Raw genomic sequence first — 23021 nt, 5'->3', positions numbered from 1 at the left:
CACATGACATAAAATTAACTGTTTAAAGCATTAGAAATAATAATTTTTCTTAACACTATCTATCTATCTATCTATCTATCTATCTATCTATCTATCTATCTATCTATCTATCTATCTATCTATCTATCTATCTATCTATCTATCTATCTATCTATCTATCTATCTATCTATCTATCTATCTATCTATCTATCTATCTATCTATCTATCTATCTATCTATCATCTACTGGTGTTTATGTATATGGCCACCAATAGCATGCTAGCTAGCTAACGATCTATTTTGTTAGTTTATTGATTTTTTAAAATCTGTCTTTAGATGAATCTTTTTCACTTATACGAATGAATGATGGGAACACATTGCTCTTCTAGACTGAAAAGTATATAACATGGATGATATCGGCTGCATAGGGTTAGCAGTCTTTATAAACAAGATCACCAACTGTGACACACCTAGCTAAGTACCTTACTAGCGACCTTATTAGCTGTTTGTTTATTTAAATATAACTTCAATTCAACTTTCTGCTGTGATTTATATAACCATAAAATGCATGGTGCATATTTTATGAATAAGGTCCTTGTACAGCTAGCTAAACAACTAGCATTTAAAAAAAAAAATACAGTCGCTGGCCAATATGTAACGTGGACAGTACAGTAATCCCTGACATTTAGAAATAGGGCATGGCCTCTGACACAAGCAGGTATTAGAGGAAGATAAGATGGATTAATGAAAGAAGACAAGACACAACAACTCATTTATATTATTAGTTTATTTACCGGGACAATGCTTAGTTCACTTGGACAAGGAAAGTAATCAGTCTGGTCACAATTTTTTAAATGAACAGATTTTCATTATTTTCCTTTCTACTTTGCCAACAATTGCTTTTGAAACATTTGTGACGAACAAAGAACTTGCATCTAAAATCTATTCATTTTCACATAATAAACTATTATTTTACACTTCTTATATTAGATAGTGACACGGTGGAACTTGACTGAGTTTATGGATATGGGCCGCGTTAACCTACTTTCTCTAATTAAAAATGAAAATAAAAGAGAGCAAGAAAGAGCACAAACTACAACTGCACATTTCTTATTTGCCTACAGCAAGGAAAGTACTGCAAACACATATTACATTTGATTAAAAACTGATCTGAGCTGCTGCTGCTGAGATGAACTGATGAAAACTCAGAGAGAGGTGACACAAGGGGCAACAGGGCAGGCGAAGGTCACACTATGAGTTGACATCCTTTTTTCTCCAGGGTAAGATGAAGTGATGGCACTTCTCAGCGGAGGAGGGGGAGACGGGTGGCGGCAGCCCCCGTCTCCCTGGTAGAAGCCCGGTAGCAGCATCTCTCTTTCTTTCTCCATCCTCAGCTCGTCTCCGAACTCCATCAGGTTACTGGAAATGCTGAGTCGCCGCTCCTCCTCTATTTCTGCTTCATCTCTCTCCGGATCCTCCTCCACTGGTTTAGGGCCAAATATCCAATCTGTCAATATAGAGCAATACAAAGTTAAAATTAAATACATTTTCTTATTTCTTATCTCCTTAAATTTTAATGGGGCACTTAGGGGACTTTAATGCTTGCTTTACTTGTCAATTACTCAGTCTGCAAGAAAAAGGTATGATTAACTTGTTGCAGAAATTTCAAAAAGATGCTAATCTGGTGTTTTCCCTTTCAAAAATGTAGACATTCCTTTGAACAAATAATTTATATAGTATAGTACTTCAAAAGTGCCCCTATAAGATCTAATTTCAGCAAATTAAAGAATTGTTAGGTGGTATCATTCACCTTAAAGGACAAGCAATCACATAGTGGTGGAGGATGGATGGCCACTGTACACAAACCACAAGGTACATGTGATGGAAGATAACATGTTGAAGCCAAAGCTTGTGGATGGAAATGATTCAACGTTACCAGAAACACATAAGTGCTGGGAAGGTAATCGATTCACAATGTTCCCACAGTCGGTTACCTGCCAGGTCATGCATGAGGTCTTTAATCAGGTGACCTACTATGGCGTAAGTGGCCACTACGATCAACACTGCCCCAACTAAGACGTAGACTACACTGCGAGGCAGGGTGATTGCGTCTCTTGCTGGGGGGATGTAGTCCACAAAGTAAGCATCTTCATCCTCTTTCCGTCTGGAGAACTGGAGGAGATGTCGATGCTGGAACACCAGCTGCGTGAGGTTCAAAAGTTGACCCTTTCTTGAGTTCAGGGGCAAATATGGCAATGTGTACATGGCTTTTGACACTTTGTTAACAGGATTGTCAAATGAAAGAAAGTAGTGAGGCTTTGAGGCTGTTCCTTTTGGGGATGACGTGTTTCTTCTCTGCACTGCAAATATTCAGAAAGAGGGTGGTGGAAAACTGGACATCAGTAAAACTAAACATTCTCAGCAGCCGGGGTAAATAAACAATTTAGGAGGAGGGTCGTAATGCTGAGCTGGTTTGTAAATAAACAAACGTCTTTTCGTGGTGAGAGTTCCCTGTATGTGAACGTTGGACCGGTTCTTATATTTTTCGGAGACATAAAATTTCACTTCCTACTCACATGAGACTTTCTAGGTGCCCTAGGAGCATGAAACTGAGAAGTAGGGGAATGTAGGACAGACAGAGTTAATAGGATTGAGTGGGTCATAGACCAATATCAGCTTTCCATCTGCAGGGATTAATGATATCTGTGAGTAATGCGGAAAAGAGGCTTATGGTCATAAGTGACCGGGCTGCACACAGAGATATTTACAGTGCCTTAGAAAAGGAATCATAACTTTTTAACTTCTACAATGTTTTTTCACACCACAGTACACACATTTTGACATATTTTGTTGGAGTTTAAAATGAGTAAGTAGTGGATAATTGTAATGTAGGGAGCAAGTGCTATATTGTTTTTATTATAAATAAGAATCTAAAAAAAATTGAAAAATTAAAAACAAAGACAATCTGATAATCTCAGTTTATCACAGTGAACATGAGGAAGAAGGCGAGCTGATTAGATGAGTTTAATTATTTGACCTGCATGCTGTGTGGTGGAAAAAACTAAACACATCAACCACAATGTGAAACATAGTGGTGGCATCATTATGGTGTGGAATACTTCTCTTCATAGACTCTGGGGAAACTGGTCAGAGTTAAAGGAACGATGCATAGAGCAACATAGAGGACGACCATGGAAGAAAATCTCTTGGAGGCTGCTAAAGAGTTTCCAGGGTGGAGGTTTGACTTCCAGCAGAGCAACCATGACCCAAAGGTTTAATAAAAAAAAAAAATATTGTTACAATGACTCAGTCAAAGAGAGAGCAAAATCTAAGAATCAGGTAAAACTTGAAAATTTGTTCAATCCTAGGGCTGGTAGAGGTTTCTCAAAAGACCTTCTGTCACATATAATGTTATTTGACAGCGAAACGCTTTGGATTTGTGTACCACTACCACATAAACATCACAGTGCAATTTTTGTGATTTAAATGTCAGGATGTAAAAACAGTTTGAGAAAAATTTTATTTTTCCACAGTTTTAAATAAATAATAGCTTTGTATTCATCTTGAATTCTGCTTAAATACAACAGGTCCGCCTCTAGTGTGTTAAAGTAATTTGACACCATGTCAAATTATTTTAATATCACATAATGCTTTGTAGCTTCTTATAAAACCCAATTCTGCCTAAAGAAATGTTATAAAAGAGCAAAAAATGTCATCATGCTGTCCCACATGAAGAAAAATCACCAAGATGAGAAAAAGAGATGGATGAACCTACCAGTGGTTAGGAGAAATCACCGCTGCTCATCTTTTTGCTTTGATCAGGGAACAAAAGGGACTCCAAACAGGCTTAAACTCAATCGTGGTATCTCTAGAAACAAACAGAGAAAGGAAAGAAAAGGGTTAAGGTCAGGTAAACAAGAGTTACCGTGGTGAAACTGACTATTTCTGCTTTTCACCACAAGAAATGCAGTCATTGCTTCTATCCTCACAGATCTATGTCCTGCGTCTCTAAGAAGAGGGTAGCGTCGTGTTGGGTTTAGACTCTTCTTCTTTTGACAACTGAAAATTCTTGTAAAACTGGCGAGTGAGAAACTGCCACTCAATGATGGTGATGACAATGTTTGCAAAGAGAATGAACCAGGAGACCGGGTGCATGCCATAGTAAAAGTTGGGAGCCATTAGCAGAGGTGAGGAGACGACGGGGCAGTCAGACAGAACCAGCGGCTGACAGGCAATTAGAGGCTATTAGTAGAGCAACACTGAGTGTCTGCCTTTATCAAGGTGCTCTTCAGTAATCCTTGACAGGATTTGGTTGGCATAAACTCATCGTCACCATCTTTTCTTTGAGTCATCAAATGACCGAATAGAGTTCATTTCAGGCCACCCTAACAAACCGCTACCAATATGAAAGATGATAAGGGAAGAAGACTTCGTTAAAATTACCTGTTAGGAAGATTCCTGGTGCATTTACTTGAAAAGACAACTTTCCCCAGGTACAAAAAAAAAAGCTGAAATCAGAACGAATTCTTCTCAACAGAAAGCACTACAAGCTGAAAAGCCCTTGCAGACTAGTCCTAAACAAAAACAGCAGCCAGTCACTCAGTCGGGAGCATCCATGCTGCGGCGCTCAGGCTGGGGTCACTATCTTCTTGGGCTTGTCCTCCGGCTCTGCCATCCACCTTAGGTAAGCGTCGCCCAGGATGAAGATCCAGTAAAACACGGTCATAGATACGTTTACGGTCATGATGCCCATGATCAGAGGATGTATCATGGTGGCAGACTAGGCAACACCTACAAAAAAAAAACTGTGTCAAATCAGAAGAAATAAAGTGTGTCTGGTGTGTGGGCACAGAGTTGACTGTGTTTAATCGCCTCGCCGCCTGCTTCTACTCTCTTCCTGAACTCCCCACCCTTCTATACACTCTCTAAGTTTCTGTGGCAACAGCAGCCTAATCCTCTTCAGCAGCTTTGTAGCAGAAGATAAGGTTGCTTTGAATGCATCCTTGCAGTGTATCATAGTCATCTGTCAGAGGGTGTTGCATAATGAATACTTATTCTTCACAATGAGCCCTTAAAGAGGGTGGAAGCCAATATTTATTGAAGCAAAAGTGAGTGAATGTGCTTCAGATTACACTGGGACTGACACAAAGGAATAATCTTTGTTCTGGACATTACGTTCTCCGTCCGATATAATCCACAATTTAATCAAGACTGAAAACATCAGATGCAGGAGTTCTTAATCATACTCCAAGTAGGACAGATGGATCCTTGAATGAACCACAGGGACCACCGGAGATAAGACAACATGTGCAGATGGACCTCCACATGTGCGCCTACAGTCCACCAGCTGTGTGGCGTTAGAAAGCAAAACCGAAGAAATGGAGGTCAGCGTATTAAAAAGGAAAACACACCAACAGATAGGTGATTCTCACAAAGCCACAAAGTTCTGTGTTTAACCCTGCTAAGTAACAGCAAGAACAATCTGCTGGTAAGTGCAAACATGAATTACGTTCTCTAATTGCTGTCTTTGTATTGGTTTTGTGTCTAGTTGGACATTAAATACGTCCCAAGTGTTTGCATGGTGCACCAATTACCGGATTTGTTTTCATTTTCTTCAGGTCACCGTCTTGATTAGTGACCCAGCTATCTTGTTGTTGAGAGACGTGTATTTTTTACTTGATCTGAATGAACTTTCTCACAAGCACCTGCGTACCCAAGACTAAAAAGCCTTGCCTTATTATGAAAAAAATATATGTAGCATTATATGATCAGGTTTTTATTTACATAAAACCCCCAAAACAAACATATATAAATTATTTAATAAAAAATCTTATCAAATTGGGTCAATTTAATAATTACAGAAGGGAGTCCAATTAAATAAATAAAGCACATTAAATAGGTGAATATGTCCTGTACCACTGACTTTTCTTTAAAGGAAATGCTAAAGCTAGCATTCCTCATTGCCTAGCTACAGAAATATTGCTAATTTCAGTATGAAAAGTACAGAAGATGATTAAGACCACAAAAAAAAGTCAAAATTCTGACTTTTTTCCAAGAATTTTGAGATTACAGTCAGAATTTTTTTTTCAGTGGCCCTAATCCTCTTCCGTAGAGGAACAGCGGTGCCAATTATTACGAGTTGCACTGAAGGAACTGAACAAGCACAGGTAGCTGATGGCTGAATAAAGATTCACCAATAGGGGGCAGTGTGTGCAAACGTCCCACTGACCTGCTGTGAAAATGACACCAAAAAAATGCTTTAATCTTCTAATGTATGTGCTAAAATTTGCGCTTTTATTTAGAACATTTTAGAGGTTAAAAAATAAAATTAACCATTAGTCACTATAACAAAGAAATTACATGATTATTTGGCTGAATAAAAAACATGGCGCATGCTGAAGTTTGCGGCAGATAGAGGGAGACAGACAATAGAAATGCTCCTCTGTTTTATGTCTAGAGATGATAAACAAGCCAGAGGAGCAAGGCTAAATGATGAAATGTGGATGCAATAATAAACCACAGCGTAATAATTAGTTAGTTTCTGTTTAAAGCGGCATTTTTTTCATCCCTCTGCTCTGACCAAACCTGCGAGAGGCAGCAGCGCGCTGGGAGGCCTTTCTCCTTTCTGACAGGCGCCAGAGGAAGAGGAGTCCTAAGCTGAACTTTGAAACGTACAATCTGATAGCTGGCGTGTTGGAGCAACACCATTGCTTCATCACAGATAATAAGGTAACGAGTGACACTCTTTTAAAGCTTCTACTTCCCATCTGCCGCCCCTGAGAGAGCTCTGGGCCTTGGCCATGCCTCTTTATGCCTCCAGTGAGCACCTTTAGGCTGGAAACGCTTCTGTCTGCAGCGTTTTTTCTTCTTTTTTTTTAAACGCACCTGGAGTTTGAAGAGCCCGACTACAGAGATGAAGCCACCGGTGGAGGTCAGCGTCTTTTTGCTCTCTCTGTTGGGTCCTGGAGTTTTATTCACAATGAATCATATCCCTGCATTTCAGGAGTAAGTTCACCATCATTTATCCTGTCTTCACTCTACTGGTGCTTCTCTTATTTTTTTCCCCTCAGCAGTTTAGATCAAACAGGGAAACTCGTACAACACAGAGATTAAGATTATTTCACTTGTTTATTTCTGATCTGATCATTTTGATGAATACGGCTTGCAGATATAATTCAATCTCCAGAAAAAAATCATATAGAAAGGTCATGTTGTGACCACCACAAACTGCTGACTTGACAGTATAGCCTAGCAGTCAGGCATTCAGATCAGCTTCAGTGAGGGCAATAGAAAAAGGGTCACTGAAAAAGAAAGCATGACTAATATTAATGGAAAGTTAGGTGGAAGAAAGAAGGCTGAAAACAGCATATATAGCAGCAGTCCTGTTAGATTTGTGATTTAAAAGCCTGACACAGGTTTTGCAAGGCACGGACAGCTGCTTTGGTGAAATAACTGCGTAGGTTCATTTTGGGTGCAGCAATTTACTGAAAGTTGTAATCACGTAGAAATTCCGTTTTATTTGTGAATTAAAAAAATGAAACCCCTCAGCAAATTCAGAGCAACTCATTCTTTTCTTTTTTTTTATGTTTCTGTGCAGTTTCAGGTAGGTCAGTGCATCTAAAGTTATATGACACAAAATTAAAAATGCAAGTGTTATCTGATAGCTGATACATTTTGGCTGCAGGCAACAACTAGCTAAACAATAAGCTGAGCATAAAACCACATTTTTTTTTATCAGACATTCATGCTTTTTTGCTTTAACTTGGATAAATTGTGAACTTCATCAGAGAAATCATTGTCCCCTTCGTCACCATAGACCTCTTCCTATCCTGGGAATGGGAATGTTTGCCCTGGGATCCGTTCTTCTTTTGCTCATCCTCACAGTGCGACACAAAACAAAAGTGGACCCCTTGTTCTACGGTACAGACACATTGCTTAATGCTAAAGTGCAGAATAAATAAGTAGTTCTATTATTTCATTGGTTTCCTCTCTATTTGCAGTATTTGCAGAGTTTACTTTTGGCGGCATGGTGGGTTTGACCAACGCTTTAGAGCAGGACAGGTTCATCTCCGGCTTTATGGACTTCTACCTAAAGATGGTAAAGTAACCAAACTCTGATTTATGCAATTAATCTTTTCTTTTAAAAACAGACACAATAAAACAGTATTTTGAAATCTTTTCTCTCCAGGGTGAGCCTCATCTGAGCACCTCCTATGCTGTGATGATGTCTTATTGGGAGGTTGTTCACCTCATCCTGCTGCTCACGGTCATTCACCGCATGTTTTCAGGGTGAGCTGCTGCACCAGAACCATCCCAGATGTTTCACTGTGTGTTTTCACCGAGACCCCTGATGGACCTCTGTGGTTTCTTTCACAGGAAGTCCTACCGAAGCCTGGGTCTGTTGTGGGCTGGGTCCTCCATTGCCAATCAAATTGTCCTTATTCCAGGGGTGGTAATTGGTGAGAAACGCTAAACATTTAACTCCACTGATTGATCTGAATGTCTCTCAATCCAGATTTATATATATATATATATATATATATATATATTTGCTTCTTGGTTTTTGCAGGTAAGTATGGGTCCAACATGCGGCCGGCCTTTTGGAGGAATGCCCCTTTCTTCTTGGCGTCTTTTTGGGCAGCATCGCAGCTCTTTAGCAGACCCAGAGAGATGCCAATTGTCACAGCAGACAAGGTACAGCAGTTCTGTCTCAGCTGTAAGGATGGGATTGATTTGTTTTATTTATCTAGACATGCTTTCATTAGTGATAGGAAATCTCTATTTTATGATTTAGAAGCTTCTCATTTTTTTTTCCTCAACATTTCAAAATTTTTACTAAATTTATGAGTTACTCCAATTTTCAAAATGACTAGTATAAAAATATTTGTGATTAACTAGCTTAATATCTGTCATATGTAAGAATTTTTAATAGATATATTTTTGAAGACAAATTGAGATATTTCAATAATCAAAGCTTTTTTTAATCTGTTACTAAAAAAAAGAACATTTAACATTGATTATTAATGCAGAATTTGAGTAGCGGGAAGAACTTAAGATTTATTGTAGATTTATCTTTTTAATTTTATTTTAATATCGGAGAAAGAAAAAAGGTTCCAGCTTGGCTGATTAGACCTTCAAATAAGGTCATTATAGTTAAATAAAATCTTGATTTAAAAGCCAAAATTTTGTCTCGGGAAGTAAATTTGTCATAAAGGAAAACAGACTGCTTTTTCTAATTATTTATTAAGCTGGAAAACAGAAGCATAAATTGTGATTTATGTAGCAGAGCAACAGCTGCGTTTGTTGGTGTTCAATCACAGTGTTGGGTTATTGCATGTATGCTATAATCAGTAGCTACGTTAAGTTATATTGTTACTTCTGATCAGATCGCTGCAGAGCAGAAGAAGGGTCTGCTGTCTCGACCTGCCGACCTGCTCCTGTCACTCCTCTTACTGGGAGCTGTGGCTTTCTTTGTGTTCAGAGGCTTCGTGAGTAACACAGCACAGGCCTGACTCCTTCGGCAGAAACATTAGGTCACAGGTTTGAATACTTGTCTGCCCTGCTGTTTTGCTCCAGGTGGTGTTGGACTGTCCTCTGGACGCCTGCTTTACCTACATCTACCAGTATGAGCCGTACCTCAAAGACCCAGTGGGCTTCTCCAGGGTTATGGTCAGTCCAGAAACTTAAAACATGATCCCACAGCTGAGATCAGACGCATACATCCTGTTCACAAACTGTTTCTCATCTCATTTATTGCAGATGCTGGTGTATTTTTTCTACGCTGTGCCCCTGGTGAGCGTTCTTCTCTACGGCCTGAACACACCTGGATGCAGCTGGATGTTGGACTGGACCATCTTCTTTGCTGGAGCTATGGCTCAGGTACAGAGCATTGCAAAACAAGTTTTACTGAGATTTTATGTGACAAATCAAAGCAAAGCAGTGGACGATTGGGAAGTTAAAATGACAAATCTTGCTATTTGTTATAAGTCATGTAGGGGAAACAGAAAAGGAACAGTGAAAGTATTGAGCTGATGGAGAAGGTTGCTTTTTCTCAGCTAGTTAGAGTTAACAGGAAGACATGTGACAGAACAATGACACCAAGCATGCAGCCAGATCTCCTGTAACATGTTTTAAATAATATTTGTTTATTAGAATGGTCTAATCAAGGTTGAGAACTTAAACCTTAATCCAGCTGAGAAACTGTGGCATTGGAAATATGATGTCTACAGAAACTCTCCAACCTTTTCAGTTGAACTTGAGCTTTTTATAAGAAGAATGGATTGAAGCAAAAGTTGCTAAAATCACAGTTGATTTTCCTTCCATGTCTCCATTATCCTAATTTAATACATTCTTTACCTTGAAAACAAATGTAGGAAATGGATACTTTTCCAAGGTGCTGTAACTGTGTTTCTATTTTTTCTGTTGTTAATGTTCCACTGCCCTCTGCTGACCTCTTCCTCCTCGCCTGCTGCTTTACCCCCAGACTCAGTGGTGTCATATCGGAGCATCTCTGCACTCCCGTACTCCTTTCACGTACCGAACCCCGGCAGACAAAAGATGGCCGGTTATCGCCCTCAATGTGCTGCTCGCCATTGTGCCCGCTCTGCTGGCCCTCCGCTGCCGCACCAACCCGGCTTTTCTCATGAAACCTGTTCCCAAGGGACAGAGCAACGACGACAAGAAGAAAAACTAGGACCAGACACCTGCCACTGAATGTCGAAGAATACTTCACGTGTTGAAAAGGCGAATGCTTTCAGGGGAGTGCACCAAATGAAAGAAATGGTACTCTATTTCTCCCCCTAATCTTAAAACCCAGAGGAGATTTAGAAACTTTGCTCTCTGGGTCAACTTTTTCAAATCGGCCATCTCACAGGGCGCTCCCTCTGTGGACTGTTGGACCCTGATAAAGAGGTGCCGCTGATGGAGGTGAGGGACTGCGATCAGATCAGCCTTCAGGTGACTCATACAGATACCTGGTCGCAAAATTTAGATTACGAATCTTGACCTAGCAGTTTATTTACACATGTCTGTATATCCCAACTAAAATTCTATTTATTTCTGCTTTTTTTTCTTTCTTTCTTTTTTTTTTTTCTGTTTTACTGTTGTGAAAATGTACAGATTTGACCCTTTTTAAAAACAAGTGTGTGAGACATCTATTGGTATTCCATCAAACACAAGGGTGTGTCCTCATTTTCTTGTCTAAATAGTCCAAAAATGATCTCATTGCAGGTCAAAGTTCACATTTTCGGCCTTTTGCTTGGTAAGTTAAACAGTTCAATAACCAGATTTGCTACTTTATGCTGTACCGGTCGGTGCATCTCTGTGTTTCATGTTGTGGTTTATTTTGTACAATAAAGAAAAAAATAACACAGAACTGTGAATATTTTTTTGCACTGATGAGCAGGAACATTGATATTTTCCCCTTGTGCTCCTTGTCGTTTGTGCCTCTAGAAATATAAAACCTTAAAACGACTCAGGCTTTTATAGATTTAACAATACTGTTTCAGCAGCTGTCAATATTGTCCCCGAGCAGAAACATATTCTGCGCTGTGCAGAGTGCTCCGCTGCAGTTATCAACCTGATAAGAGGTGAACCCTGTAAATAGGTGAGCTGTTCCATGTGGTCGTCACATTCACACAAAAAAAAAAAAAAAAGCTCCACTGGTCAGGAGTCCATATGCCTTAATCAGCGAGCCAAAATGTAGGTTACACGTGTTGAATTCAATGTGAAAATAGATTTAATTAATCAAATATGCGTCAAGCAAAGTGTGATTTTTTTATTTATTTTTTTCTTAAAATATCTTGTTCGTAGAAATGCAAAAGGTTGAGGGCTGATTTTTGCGGTTGAATCAAAAGTGTATTAGTTGAAACTAGAGACTGTTTGGCTGTTAAAACTATAATCTGTGTCAAAGTTCACAGCTTCACGACACGACTGGCAGGATTTTTCATTCAATATTCATGGCTTCATTATGAAAATCACTGGTTGTTTTCGGTTCCAAAGCCGTTTTTATTCTAGCTAACTTACGTGCTTTTTTTCAAGACTAAACACAAAAGAAAAAAAACTGCATCTGATGACTGCGAAAGACTGATTATTCAGTAGCATCACATTTTTAGAGATCTTCTTGATCCCTAGTCCTCTACAGCAGAACATTTATTTTTATACAGAAAACCATTTTAAAACCAGCCTACTACATTCCTTCTACTTCTTAGTGGTGGTCTATTTTGTGTTGATTTGTCAGATAAAATTCAAATAAAGTTCGCAGGGAGCAGAAACTTTTCCAACACCTCGTATATGTTGTTGGTCTCGATTTGAAGAAAAAGTATAAAGTTTTGCTTTTCCTTTTGTTCACTTTATTAAGAATGAAATACAACAGCAAGACAAAAAGTCATTGGAACACCAAAAAAGTAGATGACTGATCCAATATCAAAGGGACTACAGAGAAAAAATAGTGACATTCTACTCATCAGATACACACAGCCGTGCAAATTTTCAAGATGTTCAGCAAATCCGATACAATCAAGTGTTTAGCTCAAGCTTTTTCCTTATTCCACCCACACAATCTGCTGTATGTCTATGGGACGCATCCATTAAATCATTCTGAAGGAGTTGATTTGAACAAAGTCCAGCAATGGATCAGCTAATAACACAGAACATATTTACAAACCAGAGATTAGAGAAAAATCAAAGGATTTGTGATTAACTGGTATAGAAAAATGGTGTTACACAGACGTCCTGGAGAGTAAGTACAAAAAAAAGCTTTTTCACTAGCAGATCATCCGTAATAAATAGTAACATTACACAAACAGCACGTATTAGAAAAAACCATGTCAGTAAGAATAAAACAGAGCAGCTATTAAAAGAGCTTAATGAAGAAAAATGAAAAAGCAACAGCTCACAGCAAAAGCACAAACAGCTCAGGGTTACAAAGAAACGCACGCTAGCTTGCATCGTAGCCGTCTGTGGGAACAGAACACTAGGACGAGTTCATTTTCATGTAGACCAGTGGTTTTCAACTCCAGTCCTCAAAAGACGGTGTCCTGCAGCTTTTAAATGTGTCCCTCATCCCACCGACCTAAAGCAAATGACTCAATCACTTCCTCGGTATTCAGTCAACGCCTGCTAATTATTTGGAACAGAAGCACATCGAAAAGTTGCAGGACTTTACATGAGTTGAAGACCCCTGATGTGGAACAAAAGATTGAAATTTGATTTTTTTAAAATGAGACATTTCTCTAATTTTCCATCTGACATGCATACACTCACACACATTTACACACTGATGTCTATCTGACAGAAAGGGACGGGGTCATCGTTAATTAGGATGACAAGTTAGAAAGATGTTAAAAGAAGCATCAAAACAACCAAACTCAGAGATCGGACAGTGGAGGTTAGCTGTACGTTAGAGACGACGTTATTTATCAAAAGTAGTAAAAGCTAAGCTGAGCGCAAGGGGAGAAGCCGGAACATGGGAACTACTCTCTTCCTGTACGGGCCATGGTTAGCACCTAGGCGTTGCGGATGTTGTATTATTTGGTTCAGTAGTAGCTTTGAGCGTCCTCTCTGGGTTTGTGACCTTCTCCTCCGTGTCTCCTGTTCCTGCGATGTTCGTGGTGCTGGTTGTGATGATGGCGTCTGTACCGGTGTGAATGCCGAGCTGGAGGAAAAACCGTCAATGTCAATCTTCTTTGAACAAAATGTTTCAGTGTTGGACACCAAATGATCACAAGGAGAAATAAAGTTTTTTTTTTTTTTTTTCCATGCTATGGTCCCACAAACTCAGACATCACAAACTCAGCTTTGTCAGCCGGCACAGCAGCTAACAAAAATAGCAGCATTTCAGAAAACAGAAGAATACAGCTGTAAATTAAATTAAGACAGAGGCGAAAAGTTAAGTGGTGTTGTCAAGCTGCACTTGAGCTGAACGCAACAAAGTAAAATACTTTTCATATTTCTAAAACTTCATCCAAAAATTGCATATTCTTCTTTGCTTCTGCTCAAAGATATAAATGAAAAGAATAAAGTTTTAAGAGGAATCCAAAACATTGTATAAACCTTCAGTTAATGATCAATTAAACAATAATAAATTGCTTTACTTAACCCAGAATAAATAGCTACTTTATTTAAAACATAAAAGAAAGGACAAAATGAAGCTTTTTTGCCATAACAAAGAATGTGACAAAAAATAATATTTGATTGTCTTTTAAATTGATCCCGTTTGGTAGAGGAGTTCTTCTTCTAAGAGAATCTATGAGCTCTAGTGCGATTCGGGTTAAGAAGCAACATGACAAACAAACCTGAAAACATCACATAGTGAATTATTTCCTCATATTAGAGAATATTTTTATTCTTTCAGTGAAAACCTGCACTGAAAGAAAAACTATTTTATTGTAATTTGATTATTTGGGATGGCTTCTAGCAGTATCCAGAAAGCTCAATTAGAATTTATTTAATTAATGGCAATTCCCCCAAACTTTTGGGAAAATAGTTAATGTTTTAGGACAGGGGTGCTCGAGTCCAGTCCTCGAGAACTACCATCCTGCTCCAACACATCCGAATCAAATGAATGGCTCGTTATCAGGCCTGTGGAGAGCTGAATCACTGCTGGTGAATTCAGCCATTTGATCCCGGTCTGTTGTACTAAGAATGCATCTAAAAGTTGCAGGACGGTAGTTGTCAAGGACTGGACTTGGGTACCCCTGTTTTAGAAAGTACTTGGCTTTGGTTTGGGGATCATTTTATAGGAAGTGGCAAGATTCAGGAACCAGATAAGCTCTGAAAAGTTCCAAAAATTGCCTGGAAAATTCCCCAACATGTACCTGATAAGTTCCAGAAAGTACCCAATAGTTTCTAGAACAGGGGTGGGCAATCCTGGTCTTCGAGGGCCAGTGTCCTGCAACTCTTAGATGTCTTCCTGGCCCAACACACTTGAATCCAACAGCTGAATCACCTCCCAAATGCAGTCAAGTTCTCGGGAGCCCTGCTAATATTTGACTCAGGTGTGCTGAAGTAGAGATACATCTAAAAGTTGCAGGAGACCGGCCCTCGAGGCCTGGAGTCGCCCTGTTCTAGAAAGTGCAGTGAATACCTTCCTTAAAGCAACTAATAATATCCCCCCCCCCCCAAAATAACCTTTCAGATCCAGGAAACGAACCATCTATTCAGTTTAGGTTCCTGGAAAGTATCTGGGGAAAACAGCTGGTGAGTTCTAGGATGTAGACGATAAGCTGCAGGAACCTTTCACAGAGATTAACCTTTGAGCTCCTAAAAAGCTCTAGAAAGTATCTGGAAAGTTCCAACAATAACACAGTCTAAGACCATTGACACTAGACCACAGAGTCAAACTCACACTTTGTGCAGATGATCCTGGGACGCTCCCAGCTGCCGTCGGCCCGGCAGCGAGAAGTCGGGATGTGGCGTTGGTAGAAGCCCTCGGAGCATTGGTAGCGCACCACAGAGTGGATGTCATAGTGTGACCTTCGCCGGCCAATCAAATGAGCGTTCTCCACTGCTGGCGGGGTCCCACATAACACTGTCAGAAATATTTCAAATCACATAAATTAAAAGGAGACAGCATAAAAAATAACCTTTATCCACTGTTTCTTTTTAATGTAGGAGGAAAACGTTTAAAAGTCGCTCTAATGAGAGACAGTACATAGACACTGCCACTAGATGGCAGTGTTTAAGATGAATCAAGCTCAGCTAAAATCTAAGGGAGGTTTGAGTATGTCTCTACAGAGGACTAATCTATGAGATCACAGACAAACAAACAAACAAACACCTTGTTTCCTCACTCCTTTAGCACCTCATAACTTTACTTCATTAAGTGTACTTCCTTTGCTTCCTATAGGCTCTATCTGCATTCACGGTAACAATGGTTCGGTCCCAAACTGTGAGGATGAATACTACAGCAACCTGGTAAAAGAAAAACTGGCCAGAGGACATTTAGATGATATTATGAACCTGGCAATAACCGGCAATAACTGCGACATCAGTTCTGGAGCTGGAGTGAGCATAAATGGGACCGAAGGCGCCAATGGGAGAAAGATTGAGATTAATATCACTTTCTCTCAAAAAATCAATATGGGTTTGGGCAGAATTGTAACTTCACTTAAGTGTGTGTTTGTCATCAATTTTTCTGAGTCTTTTAGGGGATGAGACAGCGTCAGTAAGGTGAAGCTTTAAAGTTTGGATCAAGCGAATGAGAATTTTTACCAAAGTAAAAAAGGAGGAACAACATGAACCGGGAACAAAAGCTGGTGATGAGCACTGATGACTAAGAGGAGGCCAGCTGGTCCCACACACAAACACCCATGTGGTGTTTTTCCTATGAATAATGCATTTTACATAGTGAGAGAACTTTATTGATTTATTTACTTTGAAATTATGAACATTGTTTTTTGAAGTATCAAAGACAAGGAAGGCTTTCCCAGGTGATGTGAGCACATTGTTCCCTACCTGTGCCTTTCTTGCAGATGTAGGGCAGATTGTAGTTGCAGGGCACGTCGTTCCACTTGCCATCCTCATGGGCAATAGTCACCACACAGTCCTCACCGCCTGCAAAGAAATTATCTGGCTGGCTTTCCCTCCAGTTCTCATAAACCTGCATAACAACAAACAGCAACCGTCAATATTTGCTTTCATCTAAGTCCTGCAAGAATGGGCCATTTAAAGATGTAGTTCAAGTGGGCTCAGTTAAAAGCAAAAAAGCAGTTTACTTACTTGTAGTACATAAACCCTTCTTAAGACTTCATTTAACATAAATGAAGTCTTTATTTATGCTAAATCCACAGTAGTGGATCTCTACTATCGTAAAACAACAAAAATGCCCAAAAACCGCCTCTTATTCGAGGTGGTTTTATGAGAATATTGTTTAATGAGCTTTTAATCCACGGCTGCTACAACTGATCTGTACGCGTACAAAATGAAGATGCCAAGAGACTTTTTAATGAAACCAAGAAATTATAATGTATCAGAATCTCACTTCAAATTTCCTGAATTATCACTTTAAGAATGTTAATAATGCAATTTATAAGAATAATTATGAACTTTAGGAAACAAATAAGAACAAGTTAGAATTTTAATTCAATGTCAGAGTATGCTACTCTGAAAAAGTGTTTCCACTCTTATTATATCATGACTCAACTGTGATCAACCACGTTTTTATTATTTTGCCTTTATTTTGATCCATAAATCACCTAAACGGAGCCTGACTCACAGCATGAAGTAGGCTTAAAGTTATTGCCTATATCTTTTGGTATTGATATCTTCCTTTTTGAAGGAGACATTAAGGCAGAACCAGAACTTGCTTGGACTATAGCAGTTCTGGTCTGGGAATGGGAAACTCTCATGATGTATTCACACCAAACGTATCTTTAACATCAGGTGCATCTGGTTTACATTCAAAGCTATGTGGAGGTGCGTTTTGAGCGTTTAGCGCAGCGCGATATGTACCGTTTGGAGCGTTTAACGCATCGAGCGTGTCCAACGTCCCACATAGAGTTTGAATGTAAACCAGACACGTCTGACTCCCAAAACGCGTTTGGTGTGAACGCACCATCAGAATGAGCTGGAGTATGTTGTAAGGCCAGTTTTTGTATGACACTAATAGATAGATGACTGTATATTAACCATATATTATCCAAATTTTCACCTCGGCATTAATATTTCCATCAAGCAGGAATTAGTGCTGTCCTCATATTTTAAAAGCTGTTATTTGTGCAGTGTGTGTCGTAGCTGACCAGGTCATTGCCGTCTGTCCACTGAAAGTCCTCCTCCACTGTGCGATCATTCAGACCGATCCAGGCGTTGTCATGACCCAGACCTAAAAACAAGCCAGCAGCGTAAGGAAAAGCTTCATTTAATTACCCCAGCTAGCTGATTTTAACAGCTTTTTTTCTCAGTTTTGTGGGACTTGCCTAGTTTGACTGCCTTTGTCTTTGTTTTCTCCTGCATTAGACTCTTAGAAGATGATGTTTTTTATGTCCTGCTTCAATTTTAGGCACCTATTTCTTTTATTTTAAGTTGCTGTGGTTCTGACTAAAAATAGCAGCAGTAATTCTTTTTTGATTCTCTCTCTCTTGTGTTGCATTTTTGCTGTGTCACACATACCGTTAATAAACTCCTGCTCAGCGACAGAAAGGACGCTGCTGAGATGGGAGCTGTGTTCTCTGCAGTCCTTCTCTGCATCCTCCCAGGTGTGTCTGTGGCTGAAGTACCTGTGAGAAAACAGCGAGTGAATTTACATTTAGTACAAATTCAGGTTTAAATTTGTCAGAAAATAATGGACAATGTGTAAGCGAGTGAATGATATCAGGTTTGGGGTTTTTTTCAGCATTGTAACATCATCTGATCTCATACCTGTAGCAGTGGCCATGAAACTTCCTCCAGCCGTGCTCACAACCTTCAACATCTGAATAGAGCGAGAGAGAAATGAGAAGTAAAACTAATCTCCCCCTCAAATTGCAGTTAAACGCAGAAGGCCAGATAATCATTAGATGAAAAGCCTGTGGAGGATGCGAGGAAGAAGGAGTGTTCTGTCTCATTTGGCAAATAAAGACTAAAATATATGACTGTGGCATCTGGAGAAGTTAAATACTTGAACCATAATTATATGTGCCTACTTTCCATTCACAGCACATGTGGCCCTCTCTCTGCACTATTGGTATTCATTAATAACACCAAGGCCTGTGCATTCATTTATAACCGCAAAGCTCAGATATTCATTAATTCTCATTAAGCTGGTGCAGACGCACACAGAGAGGCTCCCACCTGGAGCTGGATGTGACTGGAGCCAGTGAGGCGAGGAGTCATTACATCTGTATGTTGGAGTGTATTGTGATGAGTGTGAATTGTTTTGTTTTGTGCGCATGTCAATCATTCTGGCTGATAGAGCAAATAATCTTTAGCTTATTTTTGTCAAATTGTTGACTGAAACATGCCTCATGTTATATAGCATTGGTTTCTAGATTTTAATCTATATTCATGATGTATACACTTTTTTAATATAGATTTTGAACATTTTACAATTTTTAAAATAATATATATATATATAAATATATATATATAAATTATATATATATATATAAATTTTACATTTTAACATTTCTTTTTTTATTATTTTTAAAAAACTTTTTCTGTTGCAACCATAAACTTCATTGTGTTTTATCTGCATTTAATGAGGTCATGTTACATAAATTAGTGCATGATTGTGAAGTAGGGGTAAATATTAATGCCTAGGTTTGATTTAGGTCTGACTGGACCGTTCTAATATGTCATTATGTTTCGATCTAATCCATTCCATTTTTTATTGATTTGGACTTGTTGGTTTCACATAAACATTCAATCGGTGACTCTAATCATAATTTTCCGAAGCGTCAGATTTTATGCATGCACAGATAACATGTGTTGACAAAAACTCCCACTTGAGTTGTGGATTTCTGATTTCTTGGTTGTTTATCTCTTTACTTTCATAACCTGTCATTCTGGCTGGACAGTCATGTTTTGGTAGGTTGCTGCCATGTCAATCTCCATTTTCAGACAGTGGGCTGAATGGAGCTCTTGGGATGCTATTTCATAGCCTGACCTTGCTTTATAATTTTCCGTAATTTCATCTCTGACCTGTCTGCTGTGATGTTTGGTCTTCATGATGCTGTTTGTTCATTAATATTCTCTAACAAACCTCCGAGGCCTTCACAAAACGGCTGTCTCTACAGTGAGATTAAATTATACTCAGGGCCACTGTGCTGACTAATTGGGTCATACCTGAAGGCAATTGGTGGTACTGGATTTCATTTAGACTAAAATGGACCGTTAGTTGAATATTAATGGATGTCACATCTTTCATGTATGTTGCTGTAAAAGAAATTGAATAAAAGGATTTGCTTTATAATGTAAAATCTCCATAAAAACACATTAAAACTGGTTGTCGTTTGGTTTCTCCATCTAACCACACTTGGTTTTAACATGTACAAATAATTTATTTGCTATATTTTTGATTGATCGGCTTTTCTTTTCTTGTCATTTAGCTAGCTTTGCGGTGTAGCACACGTATTACACACGTCTTTCATCTGAAGCAAAATTGCTTCTTTTAGGGTGTCTAAGATTCTTTTTGCTCTTTTCATGACAGAGATATCTGCAGCAAAGAGTAGATGTTCAGTTACCTGTGCAATAAAAACTCTAAAATATTCATGCAAATATTTTTTTTCCAACAGCTCACACTATAATATATTCAACTACACTGCTGCTGGTGCATTAATCATAATGTATGTAGTTGCTTTAAAATTATTATTATTTTTTTTAAACAGACTGGAACACAGTGCTGCAAATTTGTGATGAAATGCAGATTCTTGCTGCAAATTTTGCGATTGATTTAAATCTGCGCTTGCTCCTTTTTCTGCTGACTGGAAAAAAACCGTGCAAATCATACACAATCGAGGCGTAACCATTTGATCGTCGTTGAGATTTGAGTCAGTGTTCATCATTCTGCAGCTGTGTGACACGCAGACACCTTGTCAGAAAGGTGGGCAAAGACGTGGCTGTGCTACACAGCGCCAACAGATGCTGCACATTGATTAGGATTATTTCCTCCTGCAGAGCCAGCTTCAGTCCTTTCAAAGCCAACAATGGCGCGACTGGAAATTGTTGAAAAGAAAACTCGTCAGCGTGGTTGCAAGCAACAAATTAGTTACCGCTCTGCTTTCTACCAACATTTCTTTTGAACAAGCAAAAACAAAAAACAAAAAAAGAAAAAAAAATGTCACTCCCTCAGTTGGGAGCCATCAGATTTCTCAATGTGTGCATGACTGCAGCACTCCCTCTCTCACCTTTCTCACATGTGTCTCCTCCGTAGCTTGGCAGGCAGAGGCAGAGGAATGAATCAATCTTGTCGACGCAAGTTCCTCCATTTTCACAAGGGTCGGACTGGCAATCGTCGACGTCTGTGTGGAGGGGAGGAAAAAAAGCAGCAGGAACAGAGCAGATTCAGATTTCATTAGGGTTCAAATTAGACATAATGTATTCTGCTCATGTCTGGTTTACTGAGAGACCTGAAAAAAAAAACAAAAGAAAAAAAAAACAGCGCTGCAATTCAGATTCCGAAACAAAATGAGCTGGTGATTAGTTCTGCCTTAAATAGTCAAATGTGTCCATGTTGGTGAGTACATTATCATAATTCAAACAGGATGTGAGGGGAATACAAACAGGCTAATCTGCCTCCACTTTTATTGTTTGTGCTCATTCTCTTGTAGAGGAAGGCACTTTGAGAGGGTTTGAAGTGTTATTATGTTTACAGAGCCTAATGCTTTCTTGTGCATATTGTCTTTATCTACAAATAAAGGCATGAGAGCAACACGTTCGCCTCTATACATTATGCACGTTAATTCAATGACAGTAAAATCTGTTGTGTGACTCAGCAGATCAGTCTGCACCCAGCTGAGGGTTTGGGCTGAGCCCCCCTCGTTCTGGCAGATCCACCCCCTGCTGAGGCGGCGTTCAGAAACTCAAGGCAGCTGCTCTACAGCAGCGTACACTCAGGGCAAAATCAAGGCAGTGGAAGGCAATATTTCTCTGCAGAGCTCAATAGAATATCACTTTCTAATAGTAAATAGATGTCTTCTCTTGTACAGCACACAATCACCAGCACTAAAGGAATACATTCAAACTTAAAGCAAACGTGAAAGAAGAATATAGCCATTTACTGGATCAAATTTACTTTCCAACATTCTAATGGTTTCTTGGTTTGAAGCAAAAAAAAAAAAGGTCAGCAGGAAAAAGGTCAGCAGCTGAGAGAAGCTGAATGTGTTCGACAGATCAAACCAAATTGACCTTCAGCCTCATCCAAGACATCCACATTTCATCATTAGACTCTGAGCGCAGGCAGCGACAGGACATCAATATTCACACAGGACACTTTAGGCTCACACACAGTGGGATGCACTGTTCTCATATAAAGGCAAGTGAAATTATTATATAAAATATCATTCTGAGCCATTTGTCTTTGTTGAGGTGTTGTAGTGTTGTGTCTGACTTTAATCTGACAGCTTATACATTTGTGATTGTTCATCTGGTCTAGTTAAACCGTTAACTTCTTAAATTCAGATCCAATCGCACAGAAAATATTGTCGTTTCTGCTGTAAATAAAATGCAAATTCATTAGAGATTCTAGATTTATATATTGCTCCTACAAGTTGTGTAAGTTACAGTGTGATGCTAGTTAGAAACATTGAACACTTAAGAAATCCAAAAAAAAGAAATTGCACCTCAATATGAAGATTTTCTATATATGCTTCTACTTCTCAAACATAAAACAAGAAATACTTGTTTTATGTTTCTAATGCAGCAAGCTACTTGAAAATTACTTTACTACACAGTTCTTCCGTGCCATTAATCAATGCTAGATGTGCTCATTTATAGTCCATAATATCCTCTCAGCTGGATGCTTCTGATCTTTGGAAAATAAATGTTCTCCAAAGCTGTAGTTCTCTTGTAGATGCAAACAAATTGTCTTCCAGTATTTCCTCATGTTTTGCCTGTAGCTCTTCACACCGCAATCACTCGAGACACAATCACTGAACGTAGGTCCATTTCACTCATCGTGAGACAACTCCAGCTGGATGGACCTCTGTTGAATTGGGTCTGTTTGGGACTTTAAAGAGGGGGAATACATACATAATCACTTATTTTAAGTGGAGTATTTTTTTATTAATTTGTCATTATTTTGTAGAAATCAGTTTCCACTTTGACAGAAGAGTTTTTGTTAAATTTTGTTGCTTATTACTCATGGAAATGTACCAAAAACAGTACATCTAAGGTTGAGAACAGTTTTTATATATATATATATATATATATATATATATATATATATATATATATATTTTTTTTTTATCTGTGTATCTTTGTGGTAACCGTCTGCCAGAAACAAACTGCATAAAGATCCAATAAAAAGCAGTTCTTTTCTAAGGATGCTGATGCGCTTTGAAACAGCCCTAGTTTTCCCTTTTATGTAGAAGCTCTTTATCTCAGAGTGATTCATCGATAATGTTCCA

At 38.9% G+C, this 23021-nt stretch overlaps 2 protein-coding genes and 1 long non-coding RNA gene across 7 annotated transcripts in view; 1 reads left to right on the top strand and 2 right to left on the bottom strand.

The window, feature by feature from the left end:
- Nucleotides 1–748: 748 nt before the first annotated feature.
- Nucleotides 749–6989, bottom strand: LOC122841000. Of its 3 annotated transcripts, none has more exons than XR_006372326.1 (4): nucleotides 6865–6989; nucleotides 4423–4770; nucleotides 3755–3847; nucleotides 749–1486 (listed from the first exon to the last, which is right to left on the bottom strand). It is a non-coding gene; the product is annotated as an uncharacterized LOC122841000 (long non-coding RNA). The 3 variants fall into 3 exon arrangements; XR_006372325.1 differs by lacking the exon at nucleotides 6865–6989 and adding an exon at nucleotides 6565–6646; XR_006372324.1 differs by lacking the exon at nucleotides 6865–6989 and having other exon boundaries at nucleotides 4423–4885.
- On the top strand, nucleotides 6655–11348 carry tm6sf2a (transmembrane 6 superfamily member 2a). The gene is made up of 10 exons (XM_044133864.1): nucleotides 6655–6984; nucleotides 7796–7899; nucleotides 7980–8077; nucleotides 8168–8268; nucleotides 8356–8438; nucleotides 8549–8673; nucleotides 9366–9467; nucleotides 9556–9648; nucleotides 9739–9858; nucleotides 10463–11348. Exons 1-10 carry the CDS (start codon nucleotides 6893–6895, stop codon nucleotides 10670–10672), a joined length of 1128 nt encoding a protein of 375 aa, XP_043989799.1. The 5' UTR covers nucleotides 6655–6892; the 3' UTR covers nucleotides 10673–11348.
- A 957-nt stretch (nucleotides 11349–12305) lies between these two features.
- LOC122840996 (neurocan core protein-like) overlaps nucleotides 12306–23021 on the bottom strand; it is a 44262-nt gene continuing 33546 nt past the window's right edge. For all 3 annotated transcript variants that reach the window (XM_044133863.1, XM_044133861.1, XM_044133862.1), the window contains 7 exons: nucleotides 20802–20915; nucleotides 18337–18388; nucleotides 18088–18194; nucleotides 17718–17800; nucleotides 16435–16579; nucleotides 15326–15508; nucleotides 12306–13633 (listed from right to left, as the gene is read on the bottom strand). In XM_044133863.1, the coding sequence (XP_043989798.1) occupies nucleotides 13515–13633; nucleotides 15326–15508; nucleotides 16435–16579; nucleotides 17718–17800; nucleotides 18088–18194; nucleotides 18337–18388; nucleotides 20802–20915 (803 nt within the window). In that variant the 3' untranslated portion in view covers nucleotides 12306–13514. The remainder of the gene's footprint in view (nucleotides 13634–15325; nucleotides 15509–16434; nucleotides 16580–17717; nucleotides 17801–18087; nucleotides 18195–18336; nucleotides 18389–20801; nucleotides 20916–23021) is intronic.

Source organism: Gambusia affinis, linkage group LG12 (assembly GCF_019740435.1).
Source record: "Gambusia affinis linkage group LG12, SWU_Gaff_1.0, whole genome shotgun sequence".
Taxonomy (NCBI): domain Eukaryota; kingdom Metazoa; phylum Chordata; class Actinopteri; order Cyprinodontiformes; family Poeciliidae; genus Gambusia; species Gambusia affinis.
The sequence above is the reverse complement of the archived record's forward strand: the minus strand, read 5'-3'. Positions and strand labels throughout refer to the sequence as shown.